The 18,737-nt window shown below is 39.0% G+C and overlaps 2 protein-coding genes across 4 annotated transcripts in view; one reads left to right on the top strand and one right to left on the bottom strand.

Annotated features, from left to right (window-relative positions):
- The window catches only part of LOC131427652 (protein disks lost), an 828,850-nt gene that overhangs the window by 190,961 nt on the left and 619,152 nt on the right, over positions 1 to 18,737 (top strand). The gene's annotated exons all lie outside the window — the stretch shown is intronic.
- The window catches only part of LOC131429134 (craniofacial development protein 2-like), a 47,610-nt gene continuing 39,741 nt past the window's right edge, over positions 10,869 to 18,737 (bottom strand). The window contains exons 2-4 of the mRNA XM_058593181.1: positions 12,141 to 12,401; positions 11,426 to 12,099; positions 10,869 to 11,368 (exon numbers count right to left, since the gene is read on the bottom strand). Coding sequence (XP_058449164.1) covers positions 10,869 to 11,368; positions 11,426 to 12,099; positions 12,141 to 12,401 — 1,435 coding nt within the window. The remainder of the gene's footprint in view (positions 11,369 to 11,425; positions 12,100 to 12,140; positions 12,402 to 18,737) is intronic.

Here is an 18,737-nt window from a genome sequence, read left to right as displayed (position 1 = left end):
TGAGTTAAATTATTTGTCACATACGCATTTGCTGATCTCGACGAACTGATTCAAATGGTATATGGGTGTTTTGTTCTTCCAGCATTCATTGCTGTAAGCAGTTTAAATCAATATAATTATGAAATTGTTCAGAATTCGGAAGTACTGCCATCTTTCCAATATTTCATATTCGAACGATTATGTTGCCAAAAACGAACCGTGCTAAAATTGGTCCGAGGCAAAATGTCATGAAAAATAATGCTGTTCACAGTCTTTTTGGTACTTAGAAACTATTGTATGTAACAGTATAAAAAATCGTGTTTTACGTTGCTCCCAAGCCTTTCTTTGCCAGACAGCGCTCAAAACATCTACTGCTGGAATAGGGGAATAAGTCGCTTACACAAAAATGTCAATATCTCCGTTAAAAATGAACGGATTTTAACAATCTATGGCTTGTTGGATAGCTATTACCGTGCGGAATCTAAGTCTGAAAACATATTCTGTTTTCAAGGTCAATTGTGACAGATACTGTCAAAAAACTGAAAATTTTGACATAAAACTTCGTATAACTCAAAAAGTCCGGGCCTTGGAAAATTTTTCGAAAGTTTGAGCGAATTCTATACCTATTTTTTATATATATAAAAAAAGGTAAAATGCTATACTGTTTTCAAAACTTCACAAATCGATAGTCATTATCAGTAGGCAACTAAACAAACCGATTCCGGCTATCCTGGTTCCCGGTATCCGGTTCCGGAAGTACCGGAAATAGTGGTCATATATACCAAAATGGATCTCACTCACTTTTCTCAGCGATCGGTTGACCGATTTCCACAAACTTAGATTCAAATGAAAGGTCTCCGAGTCTCATACGAAATTCCTGAATTTCATTCGGATCCGACTTCCGGTTCCGGAGTTATAGGGTAAAGTGTGTTCAATATTGCACACCGTCACTTAAACCGGCGAGACAAAAAACGTAAAAAATGTTATAAACTAGACTGTAAACCGTTATTCCCAATCTTAGAGTCAATTGAAAGTTCTTATGGTCCTACCAAAAATTACTGCATATTTTCGGATGCAACAAACATTTAAATCGTAATTTAGAGTGCGTACTAGTAGAGTTTGTATGTCATGCTAGTTGGTGGCCGTACGAACCGACTTTGATTATACCGGTTCTCGGGTTCCGGTGCTGGAAGTGTATATAATAGTTCTTAAGGATGACCTACGCAATCAAAGCACTGTTTTATTCTGTATGTTATACTAGTTAATGCACAAACAATCTCTTGGTTTCTTTCAAAAATCGAAGAAAACATTTTTGAATACAATACCACAATATTATACATGAGAAAGGCATCATTACACCACTAGGTAGATTAAAACAGGTTTTTTAGATTAGCATCACTGTTCTCATACAAATAGGCATAATATTGTAATATAGTAATATAGTAATAGTAATAAAATATAATAAAAGTAAAAAAAAAGTTATAAAATTTAATAAAAGAAATATATTTTCATTAGACTGTTTGTTATGAAAGAAGAGAAAGGCATTATCACACCACTAGGTGGATTAATAAGGGTTTTTTTCTCTTTGTATTTTCCTATAGTGAAACATTTCACGAATGTTTTGTCAAATTACAAAAAAACCCTTTTCAATCCAACTAGTGGTGTGATAATGCCTTTCTCTTCTTTCATAACAGTCTCATGAAAATGTATTTCATACTTTTATTATATAATTATACTAACTAATTATACTAATTTTGACACCAATTGATTCAGATTGATTCAAGTAGTTCACAAAAGCATGCTTCAGTGTTTATGTCACGCAGTCAGCATCATTTTCCAAAACTAGTGCTTGACATTTGTGTTGCCTATTTGTATGAGAAGAGTGATGCTAATCAAAAAAGAAACCCTTCTTAGTCCACTTAGTGGAATTTTCATATATCTTGAAAAATCACCATGAAACATGAAATTTTCGAAATCGAAACAAAAATTTTTGATGCCAAAAATCTTAGAATTGCATGAAACGTCGAAATTTAGTGTCATTTCGAAAAAAAAATTTTTTTTTGAAAATTTCGACTTTCTGGGACTTAGTAAAAATATCAAAAAAGTCCCAGAAAGTCGATTTTTTCAAAATTTTTTTTTGAGATAACACTAAATCTCGACGTTTCAACACTCTTAAAATTGCATTTAAGATTTTTGGCATCAAAAAAAAATTTCGATTTCGGAAATTTCATGTACTTCCCCCTATGGTGCTTTTTCAAGATCGAAAATTTTCAAACCTTATCCGCCGGGCAGCACCCCTTACGCATGTCCGATTTAGCTCAAATTTTGCATGAGGACATTTTTCGAGATGCTTAAACTTTTGAGCATTAGCGCTTTACGAAATTAGAGGTGATCCCAACATAAGAGCGGTAAAAATCAACGTGTTTTGTCGGTTACGTCACTTATACCATCATATCTCTGGAACCAAAAGTCACAGCCATTTGATCTTTGAACTTGATGAATGACCCAACAGTAGCTTTCAAACGAGCATAAGTTTGTAAAAATCGGTTCAGCCATCTCTGAGAAAATTGATAAAAAATGTGAATTTTACAGGTGACCTAATCCTTCATACGATGCAATTTATAATGACCTAATTTGTCGAATGATGGGAAAAATGCGGGTGCGTATTGTCACAAACATAACTGGAGAACGTGAATATGAATAAAAATGATAATCGTTCATATTAAAGGGTGATTTTTTTGCTGGTATCCTTTTGGCAACACTGTTTTTGATACATGATGCGTGAATCGTGTCTTGTGTAATTGTCATACTTGTTCAGATTGGTCTATAATTGAATATAAATGAATCGACATTTGGTCTATAATTTGATCATGAATGGCGCTGGTAAATTTGGAAGAAGATAAACTTTTCTATCGGAAAATTGTGTTCAGCGATGAAGCTGGTTGAATGCATACGTCAACAAGCAAAATTGCCGCATCTGGAATGAAGACCCGCCAGAATCATCCAATGCATCCCAAAAAAAGTCACAGCTTGGCGAAGAGAAGCTTAAATATCGATATCCGAATCGCAATCATGTACAAACATATAATTGCATACATTTGGGCTATTGATGTAATTTCGTCGGCTACAAAACAAATACAAATCACGACAAATAGAGTCTATATTCTGGGTTCGCGTGTTCAGTGTTGGTTCCTTATAAAGATCAATCTAAACAGACTCTCGTGGATTTGCGGATTCAAAAGTGTGACTCGAACAACCCCATGATCCTTGTAGTTTTTCACTGTTTAACCAGTTGCACCGACCTCCCGGAAAAACGCACGCAGCGATATAGCCTCTTACCCCTTAGTCTTCCTCATCACCTTTCTTTGGAGCTTCTTGTCGCTTAGGGTCGTCGGCTGTCCTGATTTGGGCTTTTTTTCGATGTTCTGATTGTTGTTGTTCTTCTGAATGGAGTTGCTTCGCTGTTTTTGCCATCACGGTTATTGTCATCTCGACGTTTCATGCATTTCACAACCGCAAGAAAACCGCATAACTTCGGAAATCCGCATAAAAAAATATCCGAGTAACTTCGGAAATCCGCGTTGAAAAACCGCGTAAAAATACGCATAAAAAATGCGTAAAAAAATCTCAATGTAGTCACTAGAAGAAGTTTAAATTATTTGTGGTTATCTCACATTACTGGAAATTTAGTTATAAATAGCTGATCATATTCAGGATGGTATAGAAAAATATTGATGTTGTTACATTTAGTTCAGCTGGAGATATTCGCCATCAAAACCTTATCAGTCCTCGAAGGGTACATACGAAAAAGTAATGAAATTCACAAGACATGTAAATCAATAATACTATGAATTAAACATTAGTTGAATTTTCAATAAATAATATAGCATCTTTTAATTTACGCTCAGTTTTGCTTTAACTGTATATTGAAAAATATAGACCTGAGAATTAACTTTATATTCAATTTCCTGCTCCAAATATGTGCATGAAAATAGACGTAAATATTTTTATCTGTGTAAATTTAAAAAGGCGCTGGGAGTACGGGATTACTGTGACCAGGCCTGTACCCAGGATTTCGTTTCGGGAGGGGCCCAAAGATAAAAAATATTGTTAATGAAGATTGCTTATGTACCTAATTCTCGGTGTGCTTTTTACGGGTGTTTTTAACAGACACTTTAAACTTTTCCACTGAAACTGTTATTGTGTTACATTTCTTTACGTTCACTGTCTTGTTATTTCTGCAACACATGTCTTAGACCTTCTAAATAATTATATATCTGTTTTTGATTTCGGGAGAGGCCCGGGCCCCTCGGGCCCCCCCTCTGGGTACGTGACTGACTGTGACTCGATATGATCGTAGCACTAATAATGCAAAAAATTCTGTATGTTAGTATTATTCAGCATCGGAATTGGGTATCCTGGCCGTGTATGTCAGGTATCTCAACGGGCAAGGAATGAAAAAAAAAATCTTCTAAACATGTAGTTCAAACCTTTTGGAACCCCAACACATACAAAATATAGTAGGTAACTTGGAAAGATGGATGGAATAGAGATACGACATGTGACACCGAGCTTCGCAAAAATTATCTTGTTTGTAATGACTAAGAATTGTTGATGAATAGTTAGCTCAAGGTAATCTATAGAAAACCATTATTGGGCTCTGTAACAAAACACGTACGAACGAGCTGAAGACGCGTTAGGTGAAATCACTGGCAGCTCAAAGCTTGGATTAATAAAGTATTTGCTGCAGGAAGATGGGAAAAAAGTACAGTAGTTCGAGCCAACTACAGCCATCTCCATCTTTTATGATAAAAGTATCATGACAACTTATAAAACTTTCAGTATACAAGTACAAAAGCAGCGGACTTACGAAACGTAGAACTTCTGCTGCCAACTCAAACGTCTGGATTCCCTTAAATTTATGTGATAAAACTTCGTGTTCATTTTTGTTCTACAACCGCTCCCCGCAGCCTTCGTGCCAATGTCTGTTAAGCCACCGGGAGATGTTCACAGGGTTCTGCCAAAAAGTGTTTGACTGGTCCTAGCCTGAATCCACCGACAAGACATATTTGCTCTTTTCAAAGTAACAAGCGCACGGCAAAGCGCCTTTCCTCAACAGGAGAGGCTAAACAAGCGGCAGTGTAGTTTCACCGGTTACGAAACTTTTCCACTACCTCCGGGAACGGGCGGTTCCGTAAGTTTGTCAATTAATAAACTTTTAGTTGCAACTGTATTACAGTTCAAACAGCAAAGGTGCTGCGGTAGAATGTTCCCTTCATCAATGCTACTGATGTGGAATTCAAGCATCTCGTCCGTCAGGTGGAGACGCGAAAAGATCGGGGGGGTGGGGAAAGGAAATAACACCGCAAGAAAAACAACGAGCGCGCCGAATGGCATGGCATGACTGACTATTCCAGGGAGGAAAAAGAACAAATTCTAGCAGGCAACTCTGAAATGTAAACAATAGCAACCTTACAAAATGACTCGACGGCAACAGTGCGGGTTGAGTGTTTTGTGAACCTATGCTAGTATTATGGCGGTGTTTGAAGAATTGTCTAATTTGAAGTGAATCATTATTACCGATTCTGGGTTCGATTCCCAATCCCTGCACATAGGAACAGAAAATTTTCCTATCCCGAGAGACGAATAAAAATGAATTTGAATTCTGTATTAAAATAAAAACACGTTATTTTAGCAAGTGTAATCGAAAATCCGACCGGCACTGCCGGCAACAACGATTGCATCCCACCACAGACCTAATCGTGAAACACAACAAAAACAACAGCTTCGACAACGTACAGAAACATCAACAAACCCCGGCGGCGGCAACAACAGTCCAATGATTGTAAAACGTCAGAAACAGGCAACTTCATACAGTTTCATCGGTTCCAATGTTTGTGTTCGGGTCAACTGATGTGCCTCTTTCGGTGCGAGATTGGAGAGAGAGAGACAGTGAGCGAATGTTTTATTTCAGTCGAACGCAATCGGGGGAGTGCGTTGCCATGTGAACGTGTTGTTTGCTCGGGGTCGTTTCGTCTGCCAGATCACAATATCAATCCTGGTCGGTCGGTATCGGCACTGCCAGTGTTGATAGTTCGATTCGTTGCTCTGTTCTCGCTCTTGCTGTGTGTCTAACAGTCTGTTTTTTTTTTGAAATCGTATTCAAACTCAATCCATTCCTCACCAACTGCACCATGGCAAACCTCCTTAACTGATATTTTTGGTTTCAGTCAATAAGCTAATATAAAGCAAATCGCATTCAACCCAAAATTATTAAATGAAACTCAAACAAATTCCGAAGGTGGGGAAATGGATTCCTCATGAGTTGAATGATAAATGTGAAAGTTATTCAGCGTTTACATACCGACATAAAAGATGGAACACCCTGTACAAGCCGCTACCGACATACCTCGCACACACGGAGTATATTAGTTAGTTCATTTAAGGTGACCATGGAAGCGAGCCACAAATGGCAACCAAGAAACCACCTATCCTCCCACTCCACCTTCCGCTATTTTGCCATGCTCTTGATGTAAACAAACCATGAAACACATTTTTTCTACGCGCAAGGGTAAATATGTTGCGTAGAATTGCTACTGCAGTTTGATGACATAATCATTCATCGTATTGATATATGTTTATGATAAACTATAAACTCTGAAGAATGATTTGTGCAAAACTTTTTCGGACCTTCATTAGAAGGTTTCTTCTTAGAATGTTATTATTTTTCACTCACCTCAAGATTTCAACTGCTGTTTATAGCTCTGTGACATAAGTAAGCTTTATGAAACACTTTTGAGTTGTTCTTCACCGGTAAACTTATCCTCTGATCTAAACATTTTATTATAAAACCTTTGAATTACTCACAGTTCTGGTTTTGAAAATTTTATAAAAATTCACGATAATTAGTTTGCCGGCCTGCTTTAGTATTGGTAATACCACCCTTTTGTATTGGCAGTGATGCCATTCATAATTAGAGAAAAAACCTGTTTTAATCCACCTAACAGTACGGCTGAAAAGTTCGTATCGTTTAATAGAAACACACATTTTTTTGCCAAAATTCGTTTTTATTATTCAACATAATTGCCATCAGAGGCGATACAGAGATTATAGCGATCTTCCAACTTTTCGATACCGTTTTTGTAGTACGATTTGTCCTTTGCCTCAAAATAGGCCTCAGTTTCAGCGATTACCTCTTCATTGCTTCTAAATTTTTTACCAGCGAGCATTCTCTTTAGGTCTGAGAACAGGAAAAAGTCACTGGGGGCCAAATCTGGAGAATACGGTGGATAAGGGAGCAATTCGAAGCCCAATTCGTTCAATTTCAGCATGGTTTTCAATCATCAATTCGTTGTTGTTTTTGATCGATTGTGATCTCACGCGGCACCCATTTTGCACAAAGCTTTCTCATATCCAAATATTCGTGAATAATATATCCAACACGTTCCTTTGATATTTTTAGGGTGTCAGCTATCTCGATCAACTTCACTTTACGGTCATTGAAAATCATTTTGTGGATTTTTTTACGTTTTCATCGGTAACAGCCTCTTTTGGGCGTCCACTGCGTTCATCGTCTTCGGTGCTCATATGACCAGTACGAAATTTTGCAAACCACTTACGAATTGTTGCTTCGCCCGGTGCAGAGTCTGGATAACACTCATCAAGCCATTTTTTGGTATCGGCGGCACTTTTTTTCATTAAAAAGTAGTGTTTCATCAACATACGAAATTCCTTTTTTTCCATTTTTTTCACAATAACAAAAGTAGCTTCACTCGAAATGCAATATCTCACAAACTAATAATCGGACAGCTGTCAAATTTATACACGTATCTTTTGAATGTTGGTACTAACTGAAAATGGTATGGATTTAATTCTAGTGGCGCCCTCTCATAGAAACGATACGAACTTTTCAGCCGATCTGTTAGTGGTGTAATGATGCCTTTCTCATATCAATCATACTATCATATATAATACTGAAAAAAAAAACAATTTTTCTTCTATTCTTAAAAGAATAACCGAAATCGGTTTGTTTGACCGTCTACTGATAAAAACTATCAAATTGGAAAAGATTTGAGGTCGATTTAGAATTTTTTTTAAGGTTTCTCTCCATTTTCAGTGATAGTATACAATTTTTAACCCACTTTGCCCTATATTTCCGGAACCGGAAGTCGGATCCGCATGACATTCAGGAATTACGCATGGGCCCACAGGACCTTTCATTCATTATGGAAATCGGTCGCGTCATCTATGAGAAAAGTTAGACCACATATTTTCTTTTTTTTTGCACATTTTACCCCATAACTCCCGAACCGGAAGTCAGATCCAAATAATATTCAGGATTTTTCTATGGGACCTCAAGACCTTTCATTTGAATCTAAGTTTGTTAAAATCGGTTCAGCCATCTCTGAGAAAAGTTAGTGCACTTATTTTCACAACTTTTTGCACATTTTACCCCATAATTCCGGAACCGGAAGTCGGATCCGCATGACATTCAGGAATTACGCATGAGCCCACAGGACCTTTCATTGATTGTGGAAATCGGTCGCGTCATCTATGAGAAAAGTTAGACCACATATTTTCTTTTTTTTGCACATTTTACCCCATAACTCCCGAACCGGAAGTCAGATCCAAATAATATTCAGGATTTTTCTATGGGACCACAAGACCTTTCATTTGAATCTAAGTTTGTGAAAATCGGTTCAGCCGTCTCCGAGAAAAGTTAGTGCAAAAAAACGTTACACACACATACACACACACACGTACACACACATACACACACATACACTCACAGACATTTTGCGTACTCGACGAACTGAGTCGAATGGTATATGACACTCGGCCCTCCGGGCCTCGGTTCAAAAGTCGATTTTCACAGTGATTGCATAACCTTTCTATATGGGAAAGGCAAAACACCTTGCAATGCACTAAAAATGGGATTATTTTCAATTAGTCGCACATTGATATAGTTAAAGTTACGGATCAAAACTTTCGTACGTCACCATCTAAAATTTCAATTTTTTTAAGCTATAACATTACCCTTATTTCCATTTCAAACATTGCTTCCCTTCCAAGTTATCCGCAACCCTGTTGTCTTATTTACCGTCGCTATGGAATGCAAAAAATAAACAAACAGTTCAAGTATTGCAATCTTTTCAAAATGCCTCGTTCATCTAAGAAGAGGAAAACAGCGCTAATTCTCGAAAATCAATAGAAAAATAGATAGAATACGTTGATAGAGTGTGTTTTGGGTAATGAGTAAGTGCGGGACTCATCAGTTCAAACAGTGGAAGAACTGCCAGATATGCCGGTTCAAAACAATACCACGGAATTTAGAAACTGTACTGGATCCAATAATTTGGTATCAATAGGTAAAGTTCTAAAATATTTTCGTCAATATATGAAATTATATCTTCAAATTTGCATGATAAATCTTTTCAGAGCAAATAGCCGATTTGTCATTAAGTCCTCTCAAGTGCCACTTGACTGTTCTCTGGGTGAGGTTGCTTTCCTATCCGAAAACGATGATGTCGACAAAACGGAAAATGTAGAATTTGTTGGTTTGTATTTTTTGAATATGGGAGCTTCATATTAAAAAATTAAAAGTTATATAAAAAGCCATTGCAACAGAGTTTGTTCTGATTTCGTGTTACTATACTTAACTCATCAATGTAACAGCTTCCTTTTTACTTTGTAATGTAAAAAAAATGCCAAGAACCAAGCGAGGGCAAACAGTAAACTATCTTCTTTGGCACAATTCTTTTGGTCGCATGATTGCAATTTTTTAATTCCAGAATGAGCATGAAGATGAGATAAGTCCACTCTGTTCTGCTAGGTGATTTGAATAGTTTCAATGTTTACATTTTTTTCTTGCACCTGTATTCCTTTCAGCACACAAATATTATTAGTTCATTCCTCTCTACTCACAAATACTATCACTATATGAAATAGTACTGTTTCACCAATACTTTTACATTTATTTTCTTTGGCTTCTGTCCACGGTCACCTTAACTCCGGTTTTAATTTTAATGATCATTTGCACCGAGAATGTAAAACTGCGACCGGCTTACAATTCTTGAAATCTTATCTTACTTGGGCTACTTGAAAGATCTCCATCCTGGGCGATTGCCCGCCATCGCCTTAACCTGTTGCCAGGTTAGATTTCGGTCGACTTTTTCTATTTCTTTATAGAGGCTACGCCGCCATGAGCGTCTGGGTCTGCCTCTGCTGCGATGTCCTGCTGGGTTCCAGTCTAATGCTTGTCTGCAGATTTCGTTTCCGTTCCTACGTGAGGTGTGGCCGACCCAGCCCCATTTTCGTTCCCGAATTTCAGTTGCTATCGACTTCTGGTGGCACCGGCGATGGAGCTCGGTGTTTGCGATCCAGTTATGGGGCCACCAGGCTCGAATTGTGTTCCGCAGGCACCTATTGATGAACACCTGCAGCCGTTGAGTGTTCTCCACTGATACACACCATGTTTCACTAGCGTATAGCAGCACAGATTTCACATTAGAGTCAAATATTCGGATTTTGGTGCGTTCACTTATCTGCCTGTTTTTCCAGATGTTTCTTAAACTCGCAAAGGCAGCCCGTGCCTTTTTGATCCTTGCACCTATGTCAATCTTGGTACTGCCGTCAGACGCCATTTGGCTACCAAGATATTGGAAGCTTTCAACATTCTCCACTGATTGCCCTGCTACTGTAAAGGTGGAAAGGGTCACCGTGTTCACATCCAACGATTTGGTTTTGTTGACATTGATTGCTAAGCCTGCCGATGAGGAGCGTTCGACAAGGTCATCAAGCTTACTTTGCATGTCAGAGCGCCGTTGAGCTAGGAGTGCAACGTCATCAGCCTATTCGAGGTCGTTTAGGTGCTCCATAGTTATGGGATGCTACAGCAGCCCACGGTTTGGTTCACGGTCAATCGCACCTACCAGGATCTCGACGATTACGATGAGGAACAGTAGCGGTGATAGAATACATCCTTGCCTCACGCCAGCTACGACCCGGATGGGTTCAGACACCCTAGGCGGGTCATACCGAGGTGATGGTGGCCTGGCTGGCACTTGGAAAAATTGTTCGAAGTGCTCGAACCAGCGTTTAAGTTGATCAGTTGGGTCGGTTAGCAGTTGACCAATCGCGTCTTTCACAGGCATTGTCGCATTAATCTTCGCCCCACTTAGGCGTCGTGAGATATGGTAGAGAAGACGAATGTCCCCGGTTGCAGCGACCTTCTCTCCTTCGTCGGCGAGGGAGTCCGCCCACGCTCGCTTGTCCCGTCTACATGAGCGTTTTACTTTCTTCTCCAGAGCCGAGTATCGTTGACGGGCCGAATATATGGCTCCTCGGGTTTTGGATCGCTGTATTGCGCCTTTGGCTCCTCTCCGCTCCTCTATTTTCGTCCAGGTCTCATCAGTGATCCATTGCTTTCTCTAGGTGCGCAGTTTACCCAGATTATTCTCGCTGGTGACGTTGAAGGCATTCTTGATGGCTGTCCATTGGTCTTCCACGCTGCCACCTTCCGGAATGTCTGCAGCACAAGTCTGCAGTTCCACAGTGAAGGACCTTTTCACTGTGGTATCATCCAGTCGGCGTGTGTTAAACTGCCGTCCAACTCTCTCCTCTTGTCGAGGAATACGCGCAACACGCAGGCGTATTTCGCCGATGATGAGGTGGTGGTCAGACGCGATATCGGCACTACGTTTATTCCGCACATCAAGAAGGCACCGTTTCCACTTTCGGCTGATGCAGATGTGGTCAATTTTATATTCGGTAAAGCTGTTACGGGAAACCCACGTGACCTTGTAAACCCGTCGATGGGGGAAGAGCGATCCCCCGATCACCATGTCGTTATTGCCACAGAATTCTGCAAACAGCTCTCCGTTTTCGCTCATTTCTCCGAGATCATGGCGCCCCATAAAGCGCTCATAGTTCGAGTTATCGGATCCGATCTTCGCGTTGAAGTCGCCCATACAGATCATGATGTCGCCCTTCGGAATTCTATCTACGGTGGCATTGAGTTGACTGTAGAAGTTCTCTTTGTCTTGCAGGTCGGCAGCATCGTAGGACAAAGAGAACTTAGGCGCGTAGGTTTGGATTATAGTGAGGTTTCGAACCCTTGTTCTGAACCTGGCAACGATTATCCTTTCACTTATGGCTCCCACTTCATAAGCGCAGAGTGTGCCTGGGCGCTCAGTAGGAAGCCAACTCCACGGTGCCGGGGAGCGTTTTCACCTCGTAGGCCAGAGTATTGCAGAATTTGTCCCGATGGTATTCTGTGTTCTCCAAAGTTCAGCCAACGGACTTCACTGAGTCCTAGGATCTCAAGTTTCATTCGACGCGCCTCGTTGGCAAGTTGTATCAGTTTACCCTGCTGGGCTAGGGTTAAAACGTTCCATGTTCCTATTCGTGTCCGTTGTTTCATGCTAAATGTCGTTGCCGTTAAATCAGTTCGTAATCTTTCATTATCGGTTTCTCGTACAAAGTTTAAGTTTCAGGAACAGTAGGTTGTTGGCCCAAGGTTCCGTATCCTCCGGGACGGGGCTGCCTTAGGTATAGCTTCCGGGGAAAAGCATTTCTTATTCAGCCGCTGGATGCCAGGACAGACGCTGTTTAAGCTGCACCTCCTTGATGAACAGACGCTCGGTCAGTGGCGTCAGATTTGTTTAGAGTCCCACACCACATCAGGACTGGGCTAATGCGCTTCGAGCGGCACACGGTCGCATTCTTGAGGCCTGCTTGCGGACACACGCAGCTTTTTATAGAGGTTTAACAGAGCCCACTGCCAAACCCCACCACATCCTAGGCAGGCTCCGTAGGTCGCACCCCCTCACTCTAGCTGATGTCAGAAGGACAACAGTGCCCAGGCTACACTACCAGTTAAGTACGAAGCCCTTAACTGGCGGTCAATTGTAATCGGAAGACCCGAGGAAGCGTGAGAATTGGAACTTGTGAGGACCAGAGCTATATTGGATGCCCCTTCTCAGATGTCAACTCACCATTTCTTGAAATCGCTTAGAAAAAAAAGGATTATTTTAATGTTTTGTTTAATTGTTGACAATTTGATTTTATTTGATCACTTAAATTGACTTGAAAACAAAATTTATAAACGTTATTGTGAAATGAAATTTTCCGTCACTATTTCAACAAAATCAAGCCATTTTTAACAAATGCACATACAAGAATTACACTTCTACTGACCGCAGGTAATACAATAACCTTACTTATTATATTAAAATTAGATACAAACCCGTTTAAAATTTGCGGACCAGAAATTTTTATGTTAAATCTTGAGCGTTGAAAAATGCGCTCTTCGCAACGCCCGGCTCGTGTGAAAATAGTTGCTGATTTATAATTTTTTCAACGGATTCAGATTCTATGATATTTTCTTGTCATATAATGTATGTATTTTTTAAAGGACCTGAACATTGAAAAAATAATCAAGTCATTTTTTTGATCGAATAAAACCAAAAGGTGTAGCCGGGTTTTCATATAAAAACTGCCCCCAAACAGAAAAAAAATATATGCGTTATTTGAAAGGGTTTATATTGGAGATGATTTCCCCAAAATTTTAACCCTTTAACTGCCATATTGGTGGAGTTACGGCGGTCCTTTTGATTTTCATTTTATTTAAATTTTTCAAAAACCTCTTTAGCAAAAAAAATTGAAAAAAATCAGGAATATTTTAGGAATTATGGGAAACCTTTCTGATTTTTGTAAAATGTAATTAATGCGAAAAAAAATGTTCAAAATTTTCAAATTTTTTTTAATCGCACTCACAATTTTGGTACCACTCTAGATTTTACATCAAAAATAAATCATTTATGAGTACATTACGCTGTATTTTTTCAGATTTTAAAAAATGTGGACGGGAATAATATGAAATTTTTAAAAAATAAATCATTCGGAAAACTATGCGTCCCCATCAAACTGTCATCATCCGATGGAGACGCATGGTATTTAGTTCTGAAATCATATATTACATGCCCTCGGAACTAAATACCATGCGTTTTCATCTACAACTTGAGTTCAGGGCTTGAGTATTGACGTAATTAATAATGATAAAAGAATTTTATTCCTTATGTTATTTACACACGCCCGCAATGATGTAGGGAATGCATTAGTGAACATGTGTGCCAGCGGACGGTTGCAATTCGTTTCTAACTTCAACATCTTGCGGGACAATCTGGAGGTTTCGAGGTTAGCTATTAGCAGTCCTGAGAAATACTATAAACCAAATAGAAATCAAGTCGAATCGCCTGCAGCAAGTACCGAAGACCCAAAAAGAACGTATTAATTCGCATCGTCGATTTTCTATACAAACATGTTCTTTTAAACTTAATATTTTCAGTATTTTACTATTTCCTGAAAAGGACCCCTTTATTTAACAGTTTCGGAACTTATCAGTTAATAAATAAAAGCTAGCTAAATCGAGACAGACGTACGGCGTGTGTAAATAACTTTAGGAATGAAATTCTTTCCTAAGCCCTGAACTCAAGTTGTATGATTTTAGAACTGAATACCACGCGTCTCCATCGGATGATGACAATTTGATGGGACGCATGGTTTTCCGAATGATTTATTTTTTAAAGTCTGATATTATACTCGTCCACATTTTTCAAAAGTCTGAAAAAATTACAGCGTAACGAACTCATAAATGATTTATTTTTGATGTAAAATGTGGTAATAAAATTGTAAGAGCGAATAAAAAAATCGAAAATTTTGAACATTTTTTTTACATGAAATAAATTTTGAAAAATTCTGAAAAAATCAGAAAGGTTTCGCAAAATTTTTAAAATATTCCTGATTTTTTCTTTAATTTTTGCTAGAGGTTTTTAAAAAATCTAAATAAAATGAAAATCAGAAGAACTGCCCTAGCTCCACCAATATGGCAGTTAAAGGGTTAAAATTTCGGGAAAATCATCTCCAATATGAACCCTTTCAAACAGCGTATATCAATTTTTTCTGTTTGGGAACAGTTTTTATATGCAAACCCGGCTACATCCCTACCGGTAAAAAAAAAGGAACTCAACTTACTATCAATGAATTTTCTTCCAACGAAACATAATTCTATGCTTGCATAATTTTTTGTGCGAACAAAATTTTCTAAAGAACGGTTCAGTACAACTAATTCTTTTAGTAGAGCTGTGAGTTCTGAACGGTTCACTGCTTATTGTAATCATATTTGTTATTAATAAGTTGGCTTGTTCCAGGCCAGGATTTATCAATGATTTCAAGATTATACAATACAAACTTGTCATAACATAAAACCATTTGTTTTGTATGTTTCGCCGATTTTGTTCAATGGAAAAGCGACTATTTGCGACTCGTTGACCGTTTTGGATTCTCTGCATACTTAAAATAAGCTAGCTCCACGATTCAAAAATGGGGATTTCAGTGTAAAAAACTAAGGTTGCAAAGGTCAACAACAACAAAATTGGAAGATACCGAATTGCAAGAATTGTTGAACGAAAACAATAGCCAAACTCAAAAACAATTACAGGTGAAGTTAAACGATAGCCGCCAAATCATTTCCGATCATTTGCTCGTCAGATTGCGAAGGTGGAAAAATGGGTTCCACATGAGCTGAATGACAGACATTAGGAAAAGCAAAAAAAACGGCGAGTGAAATTTTTTCTTTTACGGCATGAAATAAAGGGTTTTCTGTACCGGATCGTGGCGGGAGATTAGGAATAGGTTAGCTTTAAGAAACCCAAGCGCATTAAATCATGGGACGAGTTAAGCTGATCGACAACACCAATTGCAAAATCGCTTTGGAAAAAAGACGATGCTGGGTATTTGATAGAATCGAAAAGGTGTCCTGCACTACGAGCTTCTTGAACCAGGGAAAGCTGTAAATACAGGGTGCTCCATCTTTCATGTCGGTATGTAAACATTGAATAACTTTGAGAAAAAACAACCGATTTCTTTAAGTGATGTATTTTTATTCAGTTTGGTTCCTTACATTTGTTTTTACTATTTTTTTAAAACAATATCAATTAAATGGCTACCTTTATTAGCAATTACAAAATGTCTCCTTTTTTCTACGTTTGCCATTACCTTTTCGAGCATCTCTGGTGTTATAGCGTCGATTTAAGCACGAATGTTTATCTTGAGCTCGTCAATAGTTTGAGGCTGGTTGGCGTAAACCTTGCTTTTCAGATAACCCCACAGAAATGTCCGAGGGGTTAAATAAGGTGATTGTCAGATGGTGCATTTTTGCTGCGATATTTTTTCCGATATACACGTTGAGATAACCTAATGGAACGACTGTTTTCGATGTAATGTGTCACTATTTCAGCGCGTTGTTACTGTGTAAAGCGATCCATGGCGAAAATTGTACTGAATTTACGTTTTCAAAACATATCTGATGCAATCGCTCGGTTGGTACAGGGTCCGCCATCTAACCTTTTTTTTAACTAGCGGTTATTTCGACATTGGTAACCTTAATGTCACTTCTGATTTGACAGAAACTTTATCCTTCCTTCCGCTGAACGAAAACGCTTGAGGAACGCGTGAAAACAGTGCCAACTGGGCTTGCGATCAGCTTGAAGAAGACGCTGATTTTTGCCAAAAAATCATCTGCTCGGATAAAGCACATTTTCATCTCGGCGGGTATGTTAATAAGCAAAATTGTTGCATCTGGGGGACGGAAAACCCGCACGTTATCATGGAGAAGCCGATGAATCCTCAGAGAGTGACGGTTTGGTGCGGATTTTGATCTGGCGGCATCATTGGGCCATTTTTCTTCGAAAATGAGGCAGGAGCCGTTGCCACGGTCAATGGCGAGCGCTACCGCGCCATGATTAGCGATTGGTTCTTCCCGTTACTTGAAGAGGAAGACTTGGACACCATTTGGTTCCAACAAGACGGCGCTCCGTGCCACACAGCCAACGCTACGATCGATCTTCTGCGCACAGTCTTCGAAGATCGAATTATCAGTCGAAATTCGGATGTCGTTTGGCCGCCTCGGAGCTGTGATTTGACGCCGTTAGACTATCTATCTTTGGGGGACTGTTAAAGATAAGTGTTATGTGGACAAGGCAGAGACAATTCAAGCCTTGAAGGACAACATTCGTGCAGCCATAGCTGAAATAAAGCTGCATACAATCGAAAATGTACTAAAAAACTGGACCGACCGTATGGCGTACTGCAAAGCCAGCCATTTGAATGAAATTATATTCCACAATTAACCGGAAGGACTGTACTTTAATATGAAAAAATAAATTTTGTAATCGGATGAACCGTTTGTGTTTTATTGCATGTTTAAAAAAAAAGTTACATGGCGGACCCTGTAAAGTTATTCAGCGTTTACATACCGACATAAACGATGGAGCACCCTGTACAAGTCGCTACCGACATAACCCGCGCACACAGCGATCAGAAACATAATTTCTGTACTCAGATGGGAACTTATTCTCCTACCACCCATACTCCCCAGATTTCGCCCCTTCCGACTACATTTGTTATCATCGATGTCTCAAGCTTTTTCTGAGCAGAACTTCACTAGTTATGAAGATGTGAATAAATAGCATCACGAATGAATTATTAACCTGCACACCTGCAGAATTCCAATCATATGACGAGTCACATTTCTGTGAATTATGTCATACTTTGATTTCACCCGGGTTGGCGGTTCAATGCATAGGGCGCTGGTCTTACAAGCCAGTTGTCGTATGTTCGGGCCCCAACCTGGAAGGATTCTTAGCGTCAGTATAATCGTAGTACTAGCCATGCAATAACTCTGTACGCTATAAATTGACTGCGAAGTCTGTTGAAACAGAAAGGTCAAATTCCACAAACGGAATGTAATGCCAAGATTCCTCTTTTCTATTTTACTATCAACTAACATAACTTACAACTTCTAGCTTCCTTCAACTCAATATAAAATGTTTTTAAGTTCCTTGCACCGTAACATTGTATGACAATTTGGAATTTTCAACACTTTTCACCCTATAACTCTGGAACCGGAAATCCGTTTTCGTTTGGCAAGTCAGTTTAGACATTGCACTGTGTTTTGTAAATACACCGAAACCTCCATTTACGAACTAAACGGGGGCTCGTAAATGGAGGTAGTTCGTAAAAAAAGTTTACGTTATTTGGAATTTGGTTCGTAAAAAAAGTTTACGTTATTTGGATGCAGGAAAATGATGTTTGGGCTCGGTTCAAAATCCAAGATATCGACTTCCGGTTTATCGATATTCCTTAAACATCCTTACAATGTGGGTATTTTCGGAACGGGATTGATGAGTAGTTGACGGAAAACGATGTTTGAAGTGGTTTGGAAATCCAAGATGGTGACTTCCGGTTTATCAATATTCCTAAAAACCCTTGCAATGTGAGTATTTTCGAACCGGAATTGATGAGTAGTTGACGGAAAACGATGTTTGAAGTGGTTTGTGAATGAAAGATGGCGACTTCCGGTTTATCGATATTCCTAAAAACCCTTACAATGTGGGTATTTTCGAACCGGAATTGATGAGTAGTTGATGGAAAATGATGTTTGAAGTGGTTTGTAAATCCAAGATGGCGACTTCCGGTTTGTCGATATTCCTTAAAAACCCTTACAATGTGGGTATTTTCGGAACGGGATTGATGAGTAAATGACGGAAAACGATGTTTGAAGTAGTTCGGATATCCAAGATGGCGACTTCGGGTTTGTCGATATTCCTTCAAAACCTTTACAATGTGGGTATTTTCGGAACGGGATTATTGTGTAGTTGACGGTAAACGATGTTTGAAATGGTTCGGAAATCCAAGAT

The sequence above is a fragment of the Malaya genurostris genome, chromosome 2 (genome assembly GCF_030247185.1).
Source record: "Malaya genurostris strain Urasoe2022 chromosome 2, Malgen_1.1, whole genome shotgun sequence".
NCBI lineage: Eukaryota > Metazoa > Arthropoda > Insecta > Diptera > Culicidae > Malaya > Malaya genurostris.
The sequence above is the reverse complement of the archived record's forward strand: the minus strand, read 5'-3'. Positions and strand labels throughout refer to the sequence as shown.